Source organism: Sabethes cyaneus, chromosome 2, assembly GCF_943734655.1.
Source record: "Sabethes cyaneus chromosome 2, idSabCyanKW18_F2, whole genome shotgun sequence".
Classification (NCBI taxonomy): Eukaryota; Metazoa; Arthropoda; class Insecta; order Diptera; family Culicidae; genus Sabethes; species Sabethes cyaneus.
The window spans coordinates 120811312-120832639 of record NC_071354.1 but is presented as its reverse complement, the minus strand read 5'-3'; the positions used below and the strand labels follow the sequence as shown (position 1 = coordinate 120832639).

The 21328-nt window shown below is 45.4% G+C and overlaps 1 protein-coding gene across 3 annotated transcripts in view; it reads left to right on the top strand.

Annotated features, from left to right (window-relative positions):
• LOC128734148 (muscle calcium channel subunit alpha-1) overlaps positions 1-21328 on the top strand; it is a 1300390-nt gene that overhangs the window by 1188499 nt on the left and 90563 nt on the right. For all 3 annotated transcript variants that reach the window (XM_053828190.1, XM_053828187.1, XM_053828188.1), the window contains one exon: positions 20132-20265. In XM_053828190.1, the coding sequence (XP_053684165.1) occupies positions 20132-20265 (134 nt within the window). The remainder of the gene's footprint in view (positions 1-20131; positions 20266-21328) is intronic.

Genomic DNA, 21328 nt, shown 5'->3' with positions numbered 1-21328 from the left:
CAGGGCCTTGGCTCGTGGCGCGGAAAGAGGCCCTCGATGATCCGCTCCAGCATCTCTGGCGATTGCTCTGAGGGCGCCATCACTCCCTTGGTCTTTGCCATTACGACCCTGTAGGCATCACCCCACGGGTTCGCATTGGCACTAGCACATAACCTTTCAAAGCAGGCTCGTTTACTAGCTTTTATCCCACTCTTAAGCGCTGCGCGTGCAGCAGCAAGTGCTACTCGACATTCAGCCCTGCCTTCGTCCGAACGAGCTCTTTGCATAATTCTCCTCGCACGAAAGCAGGCTCCGCGGAGTTCCGCAATTTCATCTGTCCACCAGTAAGCCGGTGACCTGCCATACCTATGTCGACCTTTCCTAGGCATGGTAGCGTCACATGCTCGCGACAGTACCTCAACCAAATGATCAGCGTTCGGATCGGGCATACCACGATCACCGCACTCTCTTCGGATTGCTTCCACAAATACTTCGGGATCGAAGTATGAAGTCTTCCATCCACGGGTGGTTGGAGTGTCGGCTCTACTCGCCGCCTGCCGTCTCGTTATCTGACCGACACCATAGCGGACCGCCTGATGGTCGCTGTGAGTGTAGCCATTGTCTACCCTCCAGTCTCCTATCAGACCAGGACTGCCGAATGTCACGTCGATGATAGACTCCGCACCGCTCCTACTGAAGGTACTTGTGGTGCCGACGTTGACCAGATCTACGTTGAGCTTTGCCAGAGCTTCAAGCAGAATCCGGCCCCTGTGGTTCGTGTGACGACTTCCCCACTCTACCGCCCAAGCGTTAAAGTCGCCCGCCACAACCAACGGCCTTAGACCAGTCAGCACAACTGATACTCGGTCTACCATCCGCGTGAACTGCTCGATAGACCAACTCGGCGGAGCATAGCAGCTGCAGTAGAACACTCCACCCACTTTGGCAACCACGAATCCCTCGTCTGCAGTTGACACAACTTCTTGAACCGGGAACCTGCTTGTCGTCCATATAGCCGCCGTCCCGGACCTATCCGACACCCAGTTACCGTTTCCGGCAGGGATGCGGTATGGGTCCGAGATCATTGCAATGTCCGTCAACGACTCAGTAACTGCTTGGTACAACAGCTGCTGAGCCGCGTGGCAGTGGTTCAAGTTCAGTTGCGTTACCTGCACTACGCCCGGGTTTTAGTCGCCAGCGCGCCTGCCGGGCACTTCGGGCCTCCTGTTGTGTGCTTAGCGTCCCGTTGGCCGGTACATATCAGGCACTTGGGTGGCGCAGTACAGTCCCTCGCTATATGACCCGTACCGCCACATCTCCTACACAAGTGGCTTCGGTCTGGCCCCTTACAGCTCCAGGACCTGTGCCCTCTCTCAAAGCACCGGAAGCAGGCCTCCGGCTGCTGGAACACGCTCAGTGGGCACACGGACCATCCCACCTTCAGCTTAGCCACTTTCAGGGCTGCATTTCCGTCTTCCAGTGGAAGTCTTATAGTTGCTACCTGGGTTCCCGCCGGTCCCTTACGCAGACGAACTGCCTCGGTAGTCACCACCACTTTGCATTGCTCGTTGAGAGCTCGTGCTAGTTCGCCCGCTTGGGTGATCTCGTCCAGGTTTTTAAGCTGGAGAGTCATCTCGGGCGTTAGTGCGCGGATCTGCACGCTATCGCCAAGGACCTTTTCTGCCAGCACTTTGTAAGCGGAACCCTTTTCAGTGGCGTTCTTTTTGAGTTCAAGAATCATGTCGCCTGGGCGAGAGCGGCGGATACTCCGCACATCCGCGCCAAGACCCTTCAACTGATCATGCCCTCTCATGGCCTTTAAAACTTCCGCATATTTCGGCCCCTCAGTTTTGAGGATAAGGGCATCGCCTTTGCTCCTTTTTTTCCTAGCCACTTTCGGTGGAGCTCGATCCTCCTCTTTCTTCCTGGCCTTCTTCTTTTTGACCAACTCCCACTGGTTGTCGGACGCTAACAGCGTCTTGTTACCCTCAGTAGGTTCTTCAGTTGGCTTACGACCCTCTGCTATCATGCGCTTCTTTGGACCCGTGGGGGTTTCTTCCCCTGGGGACTGCCTTGCGCGTTTGGCGGATGCCTTGTCGTTAGACTGCTCCGTAGTCGCGAGTGCCACGGAATGGTCAGTCATTGACGGGCAGGCATCTGTTTGTGCAGACCTTGATACAAGCGTCTTCTCTTTCTCTGCAACTTTTACTCGCGCTTCGAGTTCGCTGTGCTCCTTCGTCGCAGCACGCATGGTGCTCCGAAGCATGAGCAGACTTTGTTTCAGGTCCTTCGCTAAGGTGCTGCGACCTGCCACGAACTCGATAATGGCATCGAGTTGATGAGACGCCGCTACCACTCTTGGTAGCATGTCTCTCTTGCCTGCCACTGCTTTTATTAGCGACGGGCCGTTCATTGCTGCGTCCGGCGTAGATGCAGTTGGAGCGACAGGTGTGCCGTTTCCTTTTCCGCTTACGCTGGCGCTTCTACTGGTATCCATCGGCGGAGACCTCTGGATACCACTTCTTGCGAACGGATTGTCTAATCCGTCCGCGCTCACTGAAGTTAATGTTTCTACCGAAAGTGGCCAGGAAAAAGAGGAGCAAAGGCGATGCCCTTATCCTCAAAACTGAGGGGCCGAAATATTCGGAAGTTTTAAAGGCCATGAGAGGGTATGATCAGTTGAAGGGTCTTGGCGCGGATGTGCGGAGTATCCGCCGCTCTCGCACAGGCGACATGATCCTTGAACTCAAAAAGAATGCCACTGAAAAGGGTCCTTGGCGATAGCGTGCAGATCCGCACACTAACGCCCGAGATGACTCTCCAGCGTAAAAACCTGGACGAGATCACCCAAGCGGGCGAACTAGCACGAGCTCTCAAGGAGCAATGTAACGTGGTGGTGACTACCGAGGCAGTTCGTCTGCGTAAGGGACCGGCGGGAACCGGTAGCAATTATAAGACTTCCACTGGAAGACGGAAATGCAGCCCTGAAAGTGGCTAAGCTGAAGGTGGGATGGTCCGTATGCCCACTGAGCGTGTTCCAGCAGCTGGAGGCCTGCTTCCGATGCTTTGAGAGAGGGCACAGGTCCTGGAGCTGTAAGGGGCCAGATCGAAGCCACTTGTGTAGGAGATGTGGCGGTACGGGCCATATAGCGAGGGACTGTACTGCGCCACCCAAGTGCCTGATATGTACTGGCCAACGGGACGCTAAGCAAACAACAGGAGGCCCGAAGTGCCCGCTAGGCGCGCCGGCGACTAAAACACGGGCGTAGTGCAGGTAACGCAACTGAACTTGAACCACTGGCACGCGGCCCAGCAGCTGTTGTACCAAGCAGTTACTGAGTCGTTGACAGACATTGCAATGATCTCGGACCCATACCGCATCCCTGCCGGAAACGGTAACTGGGTGTCGGATAGGTCCGGGATGGCGGCTATATGGACGACAAGCAGGTTCCCGGTTCAAGATGTTGAGTCAACTGCAGACGAGAGATTTGTGGTTGCCAAAGTGGGTGGAGTGTTCTACTGCAGCTGCTATGCTCCGCCGAGTTGGTCTATCGAGCAGTTTACGCGGATGGTAGACCGAGTATCAGTTGTGCTGACTGGTTTAATGCCGCACGAACCCTAGGGGCCGGATTCTGCTTGAAGCTCTGGCAAAGCTCAACGTAGAGCTGGTCAACGTCGGCACCACAAGTACTTTCAGTAGGAACGGTGCGGAGTCTATCATCGACGTGACATTCGGCAGTCCTGGTCTGATAGGAGACCGGAGGGTAGACAATGGCTACACTCACAGTGACCATCAGGCGGTCCGCTATGGTGTCGGTCAGAAGGGTTATCTTGTTTATGTACTGGACGAAATCGAAACTGTCGATGATGTTGTATTTACTTTTCATGCTTTTGGAAACATCCTTTCCAAAAGCATGAAAAGTAAATACAACATCATCAATAAATAAACAATAAACTTCGATAGGCTGTACGTTGGCGATGTTATAGTCGGTACTACGGGTCTAAGCGGAAGTTGTGGCTTGTGGGCTTTAGGTTGTCCGTAAATCGATGGGCATACTGCTGTGGTTGTTTGTAATCTTTTGGCGGTGCTCTGATCGATAAGTTTTAAGTTGAGCAAACGGAAAACTATTGCATTATTTTTTCTCTGGTACGTGGTGGTTGGATCTTTGGTGAGTATTTGGTACGTGGGGCTGTCGAGTAGTGTCAACATTTGTTGGTCGTAATCCGCATTATACAAGATGACAGTACGTTTTCCTTTGTCCGATTCCAGGATGTATACGCCCTTGTGTTGTGTTAAGAACTGTTTTAAACTTGCGGTTGCACTGGTGCAAAAGTTTAGTAGCGGTTCCTTAGACTGGTTTTTGTTGTCACGACAGAGGTAATTTTGTATCTGATTCACTAGCGTACAGCGGGTTACGTTATGAGTTTGTTTGTCGTCAGTGGTGTTTAGTATGGACTCTATATCGGCTATGATATGATATAGCGAGATTTGGTTGAGACTGTGTACGGTTAGTGCGAATTTGGGCCCCAAGCTTAGCAACACCTGGACCTCCAGTGGTATGGTGATTGGGGTTGCATTGAATATAGATCGGTCATTTAGCGTGGGTGTTGTATCTTCATTGTTGATGGTTTTTGCGAGTAACCTGGTGAGTTTATCATTTGTTTTACGTTTCTGTGAACTCGTTCTTTTTTCAAAGGATCTGAGTTGGGTTTCCTCAAATTTGTTTGTTGTTCTTTCATCGGTTTTCTCCACAAGGAGTTCTTTAACGTTTTGTAAGCCTTTTTTGTGCATTTTGATTGAGTGAAAGGTGTGTTTTATCTCAATGTTCAGGAGTCCTTTTTTAAAACGTTCTATTAGTCTTTGTAGTTGCTTGGTGTACGGACTGCCATCCTCCAGGAGAGGATTGATGCACTTGAGCGAGTTCACAATGTGTGAAGGAAATATTCCTTTTTTGCGACACTGTATTAGGAAATTTTTGTGTACTAACATGTTGCATACTTTCATGTTATGTGTCGCATACTGTTTGAAAAGTTGTGTAGTGGAATGGCCATATTGCGTTTGTATATGCATGAAGAAGCTATCTTGTATGTTCGCCATTGCGTTTATGCAATGTTGCAACCAATTTTATAAATCGTGTCATCAAGATCACTACCAACAAATCATCTGATCAGCAAAAACATGTCATTTTTCAACATCTACGCCAGAATAATTATCCGACAGCATTGATCAACAGACTGCTAAACCGTATTAAAAATCGCATCGAAACTCCTCAGCCAGAACCACCACCGCTCCAATCCGATGAAGCTGCCAGTACAGAAATCGAACAGCATATCCCATCACAGCTAACCACTGCACCGTCCAGCCAAAAACAATACACGTATCGCGCAATTCCGTATATTCCTCAACTCAGCACAGGAATAAACAAAACCTTCCAAGCCAGCTATCCCAACGTAAAACTTGCTAGCAAACCGATAAAAACGACAAAACACCTGCTACCACCTGTAAAAGATCCAATACCACCGTTGCAGCAGTCCCAAGTAATATACAGCATCCCGTGTGCCGACTGCGAGAAGTGCTACATTGGAATGACGAGAAATCAGCTGAAAACCCGTCCCAGTGGACACAAATCTAATATAAGTAAACATGCTAGACTAGTAGAAACGAATACAGAAGCAGCTAAACTAGGTGACAAAACAGCTTTAATTGACCATATGATACAACACCAACACAATTTCGATGTAAACAAAACTAAAATAATTGACCGCAGTTATCGAACCACAGCTCTTCCAATACTTGAGATGTGTCACATTACTAACACTCCCAATACTTTTAATTATCGTAGCGATGTAGACAATTTGAGCAGTACGTACGCTGGCATCTTACATACCATCAAAAACAATAAGCAATCGAAAAGAGCACAGCAAAGTCTACCGTCTCCTTTTTTTTGTATTGTTTATGCAGGGAGAAAATCTTCATAGACAGCACCTTCGCGGTGCCGAATAGGATTCACATGGTGCCAACATGCGCCTACCTACTAAAAACTATCCTGCTGCCCGTTCCTGAACCCCTCCCGGAACTACCGTTAGGTTTTACTTCAGGAGGGAGAACGTGCCGAAGCACTCCGACTTGTCCGTTGCGTGCGTGGGTTCACACAACACCCTTGCCCTTGCATACCGCCACTACCCTTCACCTAGGGCCTGGGCTGCCCAATCAGCCCATTACTGACCCTAGCAAGCTATGTCAGGCCCTGTCGTTGCAACCGTTCTAGCCGTTGCAACTCCGTTATCACCGCCATTGCCGCCCTATCGACGGCACCCCATGCACGCTGCTCAGCGCACATTCTCTGCACAATGTTGTCGGCGTTGGTGTCTTCCCCAACGACCGCAAGCATCACCCGCCGAGTGGACGTAAACCGCGGGCAGTGAAAAATCGCATGCTCCGCCGTTTCCTCGGCTACCGTACAAACGGGGCAAAAGGGTGAATCTACCCGCCCGCGTGTATGTAGATACTTCTTGAAGCATCCATGACCCGACAGAAACTGGGTAAGGAAAAAGTTTACCTCACCATGACCTCTGCCGATCCAGGACGATATGTTCTGGATCAGCCTATGGGTCCACCTACCATGGTCGGTGCGATCCCATTCCGCCTGCCAACGCCTAATAGAGTCCAGCCTAACTCTGTCCCTGACGTTCCTCTGCCTGTGGCACTCGATATCCTCACCTAGGAGTATGCATATTGGAATCATGGCTGCAATAACCCCAATCGCATCCAACGATATGGTACGGTAGCCGCACGCAACGCGCAATGCTAACAGCCTGAACACCTTGTTCAGACATGCCTGATTGCGCTTACTCTCCAAAGCCGGGGCCCACGCCGGTGCACCGTATCGTAACACCGACATGGCAACGCTGGCCATCAGGCATCTCTTACTGCTGCTAGGACCGTAGCCGTTCGGCATGATCTTAGACAGCGCAGTGACCGCCGTTGACGCTTTACCACAAGCATAATCCACATGGCTGGTGAAGTTCAGCCTGTTGTCTGTCATGTCACCCAGGTACTTCACACTTCGTTTGGATACAATCACCTGTCCCCCAACGATTATTTTTGCCTCTAGGGCCGACTTACGGTTGCTGACCATCACAGCTTCCGTCTTATGGTGGGCCAATCGCAGATTGACGCCCGCCGTCCAACCCTCTATTATGCTTATGGCGTCTGATGCCAGCATTTCCACCTCCTCCAGAAACTCGCCTACCACTGTAAGGACGATATCATCGGCGAAGCCAGTGATATCGACCCCAGTGGGTAGTTCGAGCCTCAGCACCCCATCGTACATGGCATTCCAAAGCGTGGGGCCGAGAATCGAACCCTGTGGAACACCCGCTGTCACTCTGTACCTCTTCGCCCCGTCCGCCGTGTCGTACACTAGCGTCCGGTTCTCGAAGTAACTCTTAAGCAACCTGCATAGATGATCCGGTACCCTCATCCTATGCAGCGCTAACGCAATTGCACCCCAGTTAGCGCTGTTAAAGGCGTTTTTGACATCGATTGTGACTATGGCACAATACCTGTCGCCTCGCCTTTTCCGTTTCATAGGCTTCTCGGCCCTCTCCACTACGGACTTTATGGCATCTACAGTGGACTTCCCCTTACGGGAGCCAAACTGCGTGTTTGCAAGTCCGACATCACTTTCCGTCACAGGCGTTAGCCTGTTTAGGATTACCCGCTCTAGCAATTTGCCTAGCGTGTCCAGTAGGCAAATTGGCCTGTACGACGAGGGATCACCAGGCGGTTTCCCCGGCTTTGGCAGCAGTACCAATCTTTGGACTTTCCATTTGTCTGGAAATTCGCATACCTCTAGGCAACTCTGAAGCGTCTCTCTAAACATATCGGGATATGCTTGGATCGCCGCTTTGAGTGCCTCGTTCGGAATCCCGTCAGGACCGGGCGCTTTCTTCGTTTTTAGACCCCTGGCAATTACGATGAGTTCCTCGTTCGTGACCGGATTGAGGACATCATTCGATTGACCGTACGGGGTCGGAGGCCACCAAACTGGATCGTGTTGCGGAAAGAGCCCTTCCACGATGACTTTCAGCTTTTGGGGGCAGGTTTCCTGCGGCGCAGATGTACCCTTCATCTTTTTCATTACCACCTGGTATGCACCTCCCCAGGGGTTTGAATCCGCATCGCGACATAGCTCCTGGAAACAGGATTTCTTGCTACGCCTGACCTCCTTCTTAAGCGCCGACCTTGCCGCTCTAAGATCAACTCCCCGAGCTTCAGCATCTGCATCGGTCCGGGCCCTCTGCGCTAGCCTTCTCGCTCTGTGGCACCTGGAACGGAGCTGGGCAATGGTATCACTCCACCAGTATACCGAGCGACGACCGTTCATTGGCTGCCCCGTCCTAGGCATAGTGGTATCACATGCCCGTACGTTGGTCAGCTCACGAGCACTCAGGTTCGAGCGGGTGCTCTCTGCGCTGAGTGCTTCAACGAACAGGTCTTTGTCGAAGGACTTCACTTTCCACCTCCTCCCTGTCGACTTCACCCCGCGTGGCCGTAGCGCCCGTCGTTCAATCGTGTACCGTATAGCTTGGTGGTCGCTATGCGTGTACTCATCTGACACCCTTCAGCCCATGTTGGCAAGCAACGTTGGGCTGCAGAAGGTGATGTCGATGATCGATTGTTGTACCCCCCTACAAAAGGTACTGACGGATCCCACGTTAGCCAGACTTACATCTAGCTTGGACAGAGCTTCCAGCAAGCTTTGTCCCCTCGGAGTAGTGCACCTGCTACCCCATTCGACAGCCCAAGCATTGAAGTGTCCTCCAATGACAACGGGCTTGTGGCCCGTGAGTTCGTCGGTGAGCACGTCTAGCATCCGGTCAAACTGCTCCGGCGACCACCTAGGTGGAGCGTAGCAGCTACAGATGCAGACGCCATCGACCACCGCGATCACGAACCCCTCTTGGTCGGACGACACCACCTCCTGGATCGGGTATCTACCCATCACGGCGATCACAGCCATCCGACCCTTATCGATAACCCAGTTAGCGCCTCCACGGGGGACCCGGTAGGGATCCGCGATAATGGCAATATCGCACCCCGTCTCGGCTGCCGTTTGCCAAAGCAACTCCTGTGCCGTTTCACAGTGGTTTAGGTTAATCTGTATAACCTGCACCCTTATCGTTGCAATGCCCGCCTATAAGCCGCACACAGTGGGCCACCTGTGGCATGCTTATTTCCCGCATCGACTGTGCAGAGCAGGCACCTGGGGGGTTCGCTACATCCCCTGGCGAAGTGGCCATCTTCGCCGCACCGCCTGCACAGCTTGGACCAATCGGGGGCCTTACACTTGGCTGCCCGGTGGCCAAAGCCCATACACCTGAAACAGCGTTCGATACGCCGTTTCGACACCAGTGTACACACTGACCATCCTACCTTAATTTTGCCAGACGCCAACATCTTGTTGGCGATTGCCTCTGGCACGTTTAAGGTCGCAGTTTGCATATCACCGTATGCCTTCCTCAACCGGATGTCTGCGGGTGCCACATCAACCTTAAGCTGATCCCGCAGAGCATATCTCAGGTCCACTGTCGTCGTAATCTCGTCGAGGTTTTTGCACTCGACCAGAACACGCTGCGACAGCGCCTTTACCTGGCCCGCTTCGCCCAGGGACTGCTCTACCAGTTTCTGGTAATTCGCACTCTGGACCGTTGGGTCCTTTTTGAGCTCGAAGAGCATATCCCCTGCCTGGGTTCGGCGGGTCTTTACTACGTTGGCCCCAAGCTCCTGCAACTTGGGGTCCACTCGAACCTTACGCAGTAGTTCGGCGTACGACAGCTCACCTGTCAGCTTCACTACTAAGGCGTCGCCCCTATGAACGCGCCTTGGCTTTGGCTTTGCAGCCGCAGCCTCGCTCGGTTTCGGCCTCGGCGGTTTAGGCGGTTTACGCCTAACCACCTGCCATTCCTCCTCCCCGGTCCCGGAAGCACCATCCGGGACCGCCTCCACGCGTTCGCTGGTAGAGGCGCGAGCCGAAGTCCGCTGCCTCTTGGCTACCACCGTTGGTCCATGGTCGGGCGTAGCCGCCTTGCGCTTGGCAAGCGGCGTACGCGCCTGACTAGGCATGGCCACAGCCTTAGCGGCTATCACCAGAGCTTCAGCGATTTCGCATCGCTGCAGAAGCTCTTGCCTCTCCACCTCGGCAGCTATGACGGTAGAGCGGAGGCTCACCGCCAGCTTTTTAATGTCGAGGTGGACATTTGACCTAGAGTTGATGAACGAGTACAACTCGTCCACCAACCTTTTGGCTTCCTCCAGCTTGCAATGGCTGGAGGAAGCCCAACTTCGCCCTCAAGAGGGTGCACCACGCCCTCCGTTGACATTTTCCTACCGCTGTCGCTCGCCCTTTTGGCTGAGCTAGCAGCGGTGGCCACCTGCGTTCTAACTGGGGTGTTAGACTTTGGTGGAGTCAACTTCCTCTTCGGTATCGCCCCCGTTTTTGGGGGGCTATTGAGCCCCCCGAAAACGGGGGGGCTCAATAGCCAATTTGAGCAGTACGTACGCTGGCATCTTACATACCATCAAAAACAATAAGCAATCGAAAAGAGCACAGCAAAGTCTACCGTCTCCTATACAACTCTCATGAGTGTCTATCATAGTCCACAACCCTAATAGCCCTGTTTCAGCTCACCGCAGTTGATCGATTTTTGCGCACCATTTTTTAAAAACGATTCAGTTGTGCACTATGGTCAAAAGGTTTAGGTGTGTACATTATTTTGTCACCAAACCAATGCAATTGGAGCTGTTTAAATTTGAATTTCCTTCCGTTGGCAATCAACGATTAGACAAGAAAACGTAACCGTAGTGAGTAGAAGTCAAAAAAAAATATATTTTTATGTTCAATGTGTTAAAGTTATATCCTGTTACTATAATAAATAAACTATTGCAGTTACCTTTGAAAAAGGTCAAAACCAAAGGCCGAAACATCAGGCAGTATAAAAAAACCGTTTTCAATATAAAACTGACTGGAAAGCCGAAAATCCGCAATACAATATATGTACTTCAGTCGATTTTAATTTTAAACGTATCGTATTGGGTGTGGAATTGGCAGCTGAAAACTGCGCGAATTCATACGTCACGCTTGGCACACTAGATCACCGCATGAGATGGATCAACAGCAGTTGAGCAGGAGTCTTGCTTTAGACGTTGAACGTTGACAGCCAAATGCGAGCAGGTGATGTTCTGACAAGTGAAATGAACAGATCAAGTAGAAAACTTATTTTAAATAAGTCTCAATTCACCATAGAAAAAAAATTGCCTACAAAAACACTCACATGCTAAATTTGGTTCCATTTGTTTGATTAGTTCTCGAGTTATAAGGAAATTTGTATTTCATTTGTATGGAAGCCCCCCCTCTTAAAGGGGAGAGGAGTCATAGTTCCCCTTCTAAAGAGAGGAGGGGTCTCAATTTACCACAGAAAAAATTCTTGTCTCCAAAAACACCCACATGTCAAATTTTGTTCCATTTGCATGATTAGTTCTCGGATTTTGAAGAAATTTGTGTTTCATTTGTATGGGAGTCCCCCCCCCCCCCTCTTAGTAGGGGGAGGAGTCTCTAACCATCATAAGAACCTTTCCTGGCCCCAAAAACCTCCACATGCAAATTTTCACGCTGATTGGTTCAGTAGTTTTTGATTCTATAAAGCCAAGTGTCCACTATAGAGTTATTTTGGTAGAGTAAAAAGCGTAGAGCGTAGAGACTCTACCAGCTGTGTGTACACTATAAGGCATCTCTACCACTTTACCAGTCTACCTAGAGAAGCCGTAGAGAAATACTATGTAGAGCTCTACCACGCACTCTACGGGGTGTGTCCACTGGGGAAACTGTAGAGCGTAGAGTTCAACCAAACACTACGTCAACATAGCGTTTGGTAGAGCTCTACGCTCTATCTAACCTGCTAGATAGAGCTGTAGAGAAGAATTTCGCTTTTGAACCGATTTCGCAACATGACGCCATATTTTTCTGATGCAACTGCTGCGAACAAATTGTGTACCTACGCATATACAGCAAAGTGTGCGTAAGATAAATGTCAGAAATGAATGAAATGAATGTGCTATCACAGGCCAAATGTAAATTCAGGTGAATATTTTATTTTTAAATGAAATTATGAGGTAGCTTTTTATTATCCAGGTAATTCAAGTAATTTGGCATTACGATAGGTCATCTTTTGGTAATAATGATCGCAAAACATGACGGGACGTCATGCTTTCGTAGCATGGGCTCTATTCTCAGTCACCTGCTTACTGGTCGACTGCTGGACTGCTCGATTGCTGGATTGGTCGACTAGACTGCTCGATTTGATTGCTCGACAAGACTGCTCAACTGAACTGTTCAACTGGACTGTTGAATTCGACTGCTCGACTGGATTGCTCGGCTGAACTGGCGATTGAACTGTTTGACTGGACTGTCCAATAATACTGCTCGATTTAACTTCTCAACTAGGCTACTCGATTAAACTTCTCGACAGGACTACTCGAATCAACTGCTCGATGTTCGACTTAACTGCACGACTGGACAGATTGATTCAACTGCTGGACTGAACTGGTCGATTAAACTGCTTGGTTGGACTGTTCGGTTCGACTGCTCGATTGGACAGCTTGATTCAACTGCTCGATTCAACTACTCGACTCAACTGCTCTACTGGACTACTCGACTCGACTGTTCGACTGAACCTCGATTCAACTGCTCGATTCTACTATTCGAATCGGCTACTCGACTCAACTGCTCGACCCGACTGCTCAATTAAAATGCTCGACTAGACTACTTGATTTAACTGCTCGACCGGACTACTTGATTGAACAGTTTGATTCAACTGGTCGACTCGACTGCGCGGCTCATTTGCCCAACTCATTTGCTTGACTCGACTGCTTGATTCGACTACTGGACTCGCCTGCTCGACTGGATTGCTCAACGCGATATCAAATCGGCACATTTGAAACAGAAAATCTCGGTACCAGCTTTTTAAAAAGGCTTAACTGCAAAATGTAAACAAACCGAGTGAGGGTTCTTTCCGCTTTGCTAGTCCAGCAGAAAATAACTCTCACTCGGTTTGTTTACATTTTGTAGTTGGGCCGGTTGGGTAGTCGCGCTAAAAACCCGCGTAAAATAGACTTCAGTGTATCACGGTTTTTGTAAAAATGAGAACCACCCTACAAGGCATAACAAAACTAATGGAAAACGAATTTAAAATAAATTAGTTAATTATTAAAAATTAGTTTTACAATTATTGCAAAAATTAGAACCACCCCAATCAATTACATCAAAAGAAAAGCCTTTCTGAATGAAAAATTTCTTTTCCGGATACTGAAAGGCCGTTTTCTTCTTATTTCATAGAATATAATTTTCAATAAAGCATTGCACGCAGATGTCAGTGCGTTTTTTTCGTCCCAGGTTTGACAGTGTTGTGGGGTTTATTTTGATTACTTATTCGCAAGACCCAGAAGCAACAAACTGCAAAAATAACAAAAATATATGTTGTGCAGAACTGATATCATTTTTCTGCTTCGGAAAAGTCGGGCATTTCCGGTTTCCGCAAACAAGTGGTACGAATTACAAGTAATAAACCCACTAGCAATAAAATTAGGTTACAAAGGGAATCAAAACAAAACACACAAAAACGTCAAACCAGAGTTGAGGTTAAGCACCGTGCAAAGGTTTATTAAATTTCCATTTCTATGAAAAATAAAAAAATTTTTGACATTCATCTTATATACACACTTCATATACGCGTATATGCATGCGCGATTTGTTTGCGTCGGTTGCATCAGCAAAATATGGCGTCATATTGCGAAATAGTTTCAAAAAGGAAATCGTTCTCTACCGAGTTCTCAACAGCTCTATCTAGTAGGTTAGATAAAGCGTAGAGTATATGTAGAGCTCTACCAAATACAAAACGAACGTGTATACACTTTAGAGTTTTTTGTAGTAGAGAACTCTCCCATAGAGTTGCTGTAGAGCTCTACCAGTGAGCTCTACAGGGTGTATACACTACTCTACCTAACTCTACGTGAGATTATTCTCTAGCTCTACCTGAAAAACTCTATAGTGGACACTTGGCTTAACGAACACGGTGGTGTACAATAAGCATAATATTTTATCATATTAGCGATACTAACGTGCATTTTATTCTGAAGTGTCCGAAGTTTGAGACTGTTCTAAGTTTAAATCAGAACGGTATATTCATCAATTTAAATTTTTTTGTAACAAGTAACATGAGTTGCTATTAAAAATATGAATTTTTCATATTTTTTCGTGAGTGAAAATCTTACGTAAAAAATGATTAAACCCCCCTCCCCCCAAATAAGATTTTGTAAGATTTCGCAGAACCCCCCCTCCCCCCATTTTGCCTTACGTAATTAGTGCACGGCCCCCAGGTAGATACAGCCAAAACTTTTTGGGCCGCGCGGGAGACGCAATGGAAGGAACAGAAAGATCGCTGAGGTCAATAGGCTTTGTGCCGCGGTTCACTTTGTCACGAACATTTGGCATGGTCGAGTGGATCGACGACGTTTTACTTTGGTGGCAGGCTCAATCGGAGTGTCACAAGATAACGGTGTATTCGATACTCGCTTCGGTCTAACAGAAAAATCGTCAATTTTTTTGCTTAATGCGGCAACCACATCGGATAGCTGCTGAACTTGCGACGCACAGTGGGGAATCGCTGGCCAGGAGCCAAAAAATGAAAGTTCATTTCGACTCTCCGTTGTATTTTTCCTGTGATTCTATACTATTGAAGTGTTCAAATCCAAAATTTTAGATCAATATGACAAAATTTGAATTTTCTATGAAACTTGAAAGTATCTCAGCATGTTTTAGCGTTTTTTTGAAAAATAGCCCAATCCTTCAAAACATGCAGAGGTCTAATGGTAGCTCGGATTTCAACGGCGTCTAAGGAAAAGTTCTTTAAAAAATAGTGCTGAATAAAGCCCATTAATTGAGTATGCATTTTATTATAGTATGCCACAATTTTAATTTTCATTAAAAAAGTGCCATATTTTCGCGTAAAACACGCATAAAAGTTTTGAAGCCAAGGTTCGCCACTATTGACACTACCGGTAAAAGTTAGCGTAAAATATGAGCTTTCAAATGGATATAGTCTCATTTAGCGCAGAGTAGCGCAGAGCACAGATATTACGCTTGTAAGGCTACTATATCTGAATTCAACAATATAGACAAAATGCAAACACTCAAAGTAAACGTAGAATATCTTAATTATGGGATATCTCCTATACCTGGTTGGATAAGCTGCTTCGAATGTATGATCCATATTGCATATTGACTAGATTTTAGAGGTTGGAGGAAATCTGGAGGATACAGCATTAGTAATGACGGAAATACAGCTCGAAGATCTTATGCCAATCCTGGTATTAGTTCTGAAATCACGGGTATAGATATGAAATTAACTAAAAGGTTGAGAAATTTTCTTATAGCAAGTTCTTGAACACATTATTTCAGAAAAAATCGAAACTTATTGTTTGTATACCAAAAACCTTTATGTCAGGGTATAGTCGTCATATAATACGTCCACTGCAATGCAAAGAATTTGAATACGCGGTCATAAATGAATCTGGACAACTATATTGCTGATAGGACGAATGACAGAAGAAGCACAAAAATAAGTTTTTTTTTGTTTAATTATAGTCACTTTAACAACTCGGGTTATTCGTGACTTCTGCGGGGTTGGGAATTGAACCACGGTCCTCGGTGGGAGAGGCGTGAATGCTAGCCACTACACCGGTATTGACCCTCACGAAAATAAGGTTACCTTATGCTAAAAATAGTGATAAAAATGCAAGACAATATTTTACATGCAAAAATGAGTGTGAAAATACAAATCGTGATAGAAGTATTCGTCTTGTTATTTCTCTGGATAAAGCTTATAGCTTCTTCGAAACGGAAAAATGTAATTAGAAAAATCTGAGTACGCTATATTGCTATTGAAGACGAAACGTGAAACGAGTGATTCTGCAGAAGAAGAAGAAGAAGAAAAAGAAGATGGAGATAAAGAAGATTAAGAAAACGAATAAGGGGAAAAGTTTTGATTTTTGATTTAATTTTAATATTAACTTATATGGATTTTTGTGTTGATTATTAAAGCTCATACTTGCTTTGTATTGTTTTATATAATGTTTTATCCTGTAAAAATCCATCTGCAGTAGTTTTCCAAATGACCCTCATTTCTTATACGTCATTATATTGAAAAAATACTTGAAAAATAGTTGAAAATTCTCCCTAACACAAAAAAATATACGTTCTAATGCAAAATAAACCTGAAATTCGGGCTCAGCACCCCAAAATTACTTAAGAACCACATATTATCCTTGATTTAAAGAGATTTTTTTGCTTGGCCGGCATTTGTATGGAGTTGCCCCACTGTGCGACGGTAGGTAGGCGAGATCGGGTAACTGTTTCTCATGGTTATGCAGAGTGGCATCTATATAGCTACGAACACTTCGGCCGTTCAAGTTGGCTCTACACGCAGCACAAACGAATAAAAGTTTACTCTGGAGAAGGCATTCCATCCATCCGCGAGTATTTATTCTACAACAGCTTTGGCTAATGTGAAAATATGTCTCGCAAAAGCCGCAGAAAATTGTATACATTGTTTACATTCTCCGCTGTGCTTTTTGGTCATTGGCAGCAATACGATGGTTGATGCAATCAGCACACAATAGGCAGCGAAATTTACACAAAATTCACGCAAAACCGAACAAATAAAGTACGTAGCGGGTATATTCCAGTATCACTAGCAGTATCGATAAATACGCAGTAGTCTCCACTAAAATCCGGGCATTAAAAGCAAGTTTTGACGCGGAATTTAGTTGAATTTGAACAGACGTAAACAAACACGGTATTCAAGAACTCAACGAATTGGTCTTAATTCATCATAGAAAAAAAAGAAATTGTACCGTATTTTTAGTATGTATTTTGTGTAATTTGTGATGCCAAAAACCAAATATTTTTACCAGTGCCAGAATCAGAGTACAGTCTGAATCCGTTAATTGGGCCACGACTGCACTTCAGTTGATTCGCTAATTGGGTCGACTGACAGTTGTTTGAAATTTTTAAACTCAAAAGTTCAATAGAACTTTGACAATCATGGCCCAACTAACGAACACCCAATTAACGAACCGTATCTCCCTCACGCACCCAGCTATTAACAAAATTCTCTCGTTAATATTAAACACTATTCACATACATATGTATTTTGATGATATCAAAAAATTGTTATGTTAAAATGGCTTGACTGTGCTACAGGTTGAGAAATCCAAATTTTTGCAAGTCGATAATTTTTCAGATCGTTTTATTCATTTTCATGATTGAAGGCTACTAAGTAAGTTAAAGTTGTTTGCAAATTGTATTGTACCTTGCTACCTTTTACTGAGTTAACGTCCAAATAAACATTAGCACCACTAGAGATCCCTTCTGCCTTGTCTTCTCCATCATTTTCGAAAGAAATTAATGCTTGACTATTGAATAGTAAATTGAAATTTGAAATTGAAATTGAATAGCAATTGAAACATTCTTAACTATTCTCGGATAAAAGAGACGCTGTTTTTTCTCACTTTGAGAATTGCTGCGTTACTTCACATGCACAAATATCCCTTCAGCCGTGTTTCCTTCTAAGACAATAGTTCCGAACTGTTGCGAAAGCTTAAGAGATTTTTAATCCTGTTTGCACTTACACAAAAACCCATTGTCAAAACTGGTAAGACAAAAAAACACCTTCACATTCGTGGTTGTAACCAAAACGACTGAATTTTTTTTTCAGATAACCTTTCAAATGGATTAAAGAGCTCGTTGATAGCTACCATCAAAAAAATTAAAAGTTTTCGCAAAAAAGTGTCTCACTGTAGACGTCTCTCCCCTAGTGCACCCTTCACATCCTCTGAAGACATCCTGGGAAGTAGCTGATGTATATACAGTCCACTGTCCACCCCACTGGTTTAGTGTTGTTGCAGGCTGTTAAGAAGGCTTGCGGAACAAATCGTCCTTAGGACACGAATGTGTATTTTCTCCATCCTGTTATCCGCAAGTGCACGAGCAGAATACTTGTTTTTCTGACGATTTCTAGCTTGAGCGGCACCGTTCATGTTTGGTATTGTCAAGACATGTTTAGTTATGCCGCAACAAGGCTAGGATGTCATTTTGTTTCATCCCGTGGAGTCCGTCACGGCTCCGACATTTATGACAATGTGTTAGTGACAATACGGTTTTTTAGTATCTAATAAATATTTTTTGATGAAGGCAGAAAATAGCTAGGCTTGCTTTTTCTATTTCTAATTTGATACAGTCACCCCAGTATTATGAGCCACCCAGTATTATGGGCCAGTCTATGCTTTACGTTAGTTTTATACATAGCAAACTAATATTTAACCATCGATTATGAGTTGAATAGACAGAAGCAATATTCCGTTGCATGCTTGACAGCAATACACTTAGTTCCAATGCGTTAATTTGCCTAATTTTCCGAAAGTTGTCAGTTGGCTCCAATCGACCATCGATTTGTTGTTATTTTTGCGGTTGTTATTAAATGTCGGTTGCGAATTATAAGCTGAATAGCGGCGTAAATTTTTATGCCTGGGCCCAAAATGGTCGCAAATCAAGGGAATAGGTATGTATTCATTGAATTACGGTGAAACCACCTAGAAAAATTTATTTCCCGCTTTAGTATATCAAGTTAAACAATGGCCCATAATACTGGGAGCAAAATTGACTTTTCCCAGTATTATGGGTCAAGCATATAGCTCAATAGTACTCGCTGGTTTTGACTAAAAAAGTAATTTGTTTTCAGTAAAACGAAAAAACGTGCATGGAAAATCAGAAAATCGAAAAAGAAAAGGAAAATACAGAAATCGAAGCACTATGATCCTGATAGATTGCATCACGCTCTTGATCTAGCAAGACAACCCGAAAAAGTTCAGGAAGTTACAAGGGATCACAATCTACCGTATAGTACAGTTCCGCGTTATTTTTGGAAACCACCCAAAACTAGTAAGCCAGGACCAAATACTTTTCCTCTTCCTGAACTTACTTATTTTACTTAGTTGGCTTGCCGTCCTAAGGCAAAGCCTGATGAACAAAGTTTCTCCAATGCATTCGGTTGTGGGCTAACGCTCTCCAATTCCTCGGACACCGTGTACTCTCCGACAGGTCTCGCTTCACCTAGTCTAACCATCTTGCTCGCTGCGCCCCTGGTTATCTTATTCCTACCGGATTTGAGGCAAATGCCATCTTTACAGGATAGTTGTCCGGCATTCTTGCTACTTGCCCTGCCTATCGTATCAATTTATGGTTTGCCATAGAGACCATCACCTTGATAAAGCCCTCTGTGTGATTCGAATGAACTTGACAATCCATTCGAAATCCGAATACAGCACTGAGTACCATCCATCAGAGATTGAATCAGTTTGATGAGCTTCTTGAAGAAGAAGTACAAGATCCCTAAACCGCGAGAACTACACACACACACACACACACACACACACACACACACACACACACACACACACACACACACACACACACACACACACACACACACACACACACACACACACACACACACACACACACACACACACACACACACACACACACACACACACACACACACACACACACACACACACACACACACACACACACACACACACACACACACACACACACACACACACACACACACACACACACACACACACACACACACACACACACACACGAGCGCGCGCGCGTTTTTCTGGAAATAAAACCAATTTTGTTTTACTGACCCATAATACTGGGAACATTGATCCATAATTCTGACCAGGTTTAAAAGTAGCCCATAATACTGGGAATGGAATATACTTATATTTTGTTGTTCTGCAAAAAAGTGTGTGATTTTGGAACAAGATTGCCTACAGGACATCAAATTATGATATATTTATAACCAATTAAGTTATAAATAAACTGTAAATTATTTAAATCTGTGTTTCTACCAATAATTTTGTAGCATCATCATGCTTAACTGGCCCATAATACTGGGATGACTGTATTCCCCGAATTTTTGTAATAATTAGCAATTCTTCATATATTATTCTTTGCAGTCGTTGATGTTGATGAACCAGGCAAATCCAGCTGCCAACAACCTAAAGCGATTTTATCTACACAGAATAGTCCACAAAATCGAAGCAATGATGAGTCAGAAATAGTCGGATCAGCAGAAAATCTAGTTGGACGGGTAAGTAAGATACGCTGAAGCAATAAAAAAGCGGTTTAAACGAAACCTTTGTTACATCCACACATTTATCCAATATAATAGAAACCGACGCGTCATCGAAACAGAATTTAGCTATCTATTAAATATTCACAGAAATTCGCTATGTTGGTTGGTTTGTAAAAGTTTTCCTGACAGATTGTTTCTGATTATACGGGAACTTAGAACTTCGATAGCGTTAGAAGACGGTACTGTCGCTGATAAGCGTGGTAGTATGATAATAACAGATTGTAGCAAGAGATTAATTTTTGTGGATCTCGTCAGTGCTGGCAATATGATCGTGAACATGCCGGCCGCCTTGAAACCAGCCGGGTTTCAAATTAATTCTCCTACCTACCATATATTGAGCATAATTTTATCAGATAGTGATTGTAAAATGTCCCTAAAGCTGGCAGTACAAAGTTAGCAGAACATTAGTAGCACCATTCAGTTATTTGATGCTCAATTAATGCTAATTAATGCTCCTAACGACGAATTTAATGCTCCATTGTTTCATAGGAAAAAATAATGTACTGCTAGCTTTAGATAAAGTTAGCAGGACAAAGTTCAGAAATGGCACTTCCGATGCAGATAGAGCTACCCAAGTACGACCATCATTTAATGCTCATTTAATGCTCCAGGAAAAACATAACTTTGGTAACTTTGGACGTCATTTTCCATGAAAAATTGAGCGAAAAAGAATATGTACTGCTAGCTTTAGATACAGTTAGCAGGACAAAGTTCGGAAATGGCACTTCCGGTGCAGATAGAGCTACCCAAGTACGACCATCATTTGATGCTCATTTAATGCTCCAGGAAAAACATAACTTTGGTAACTTTGGACGTCATTTTCCATGAAAAATTGAGCGAAAAAGAAAATGTACTGCTAGCTTTAGATAAAGTTAGCAGGACAAAGTTCGGAAATGGCACTTCCGGTGCAGATAGAGCTACCCAAGTACGACCATCATTTGATGCTCATTTAATGCTCCAGGAAAAACATAACTTTGGTAACTTTGGACGTCATTTTCCATGAAAAATTGAGCGACGA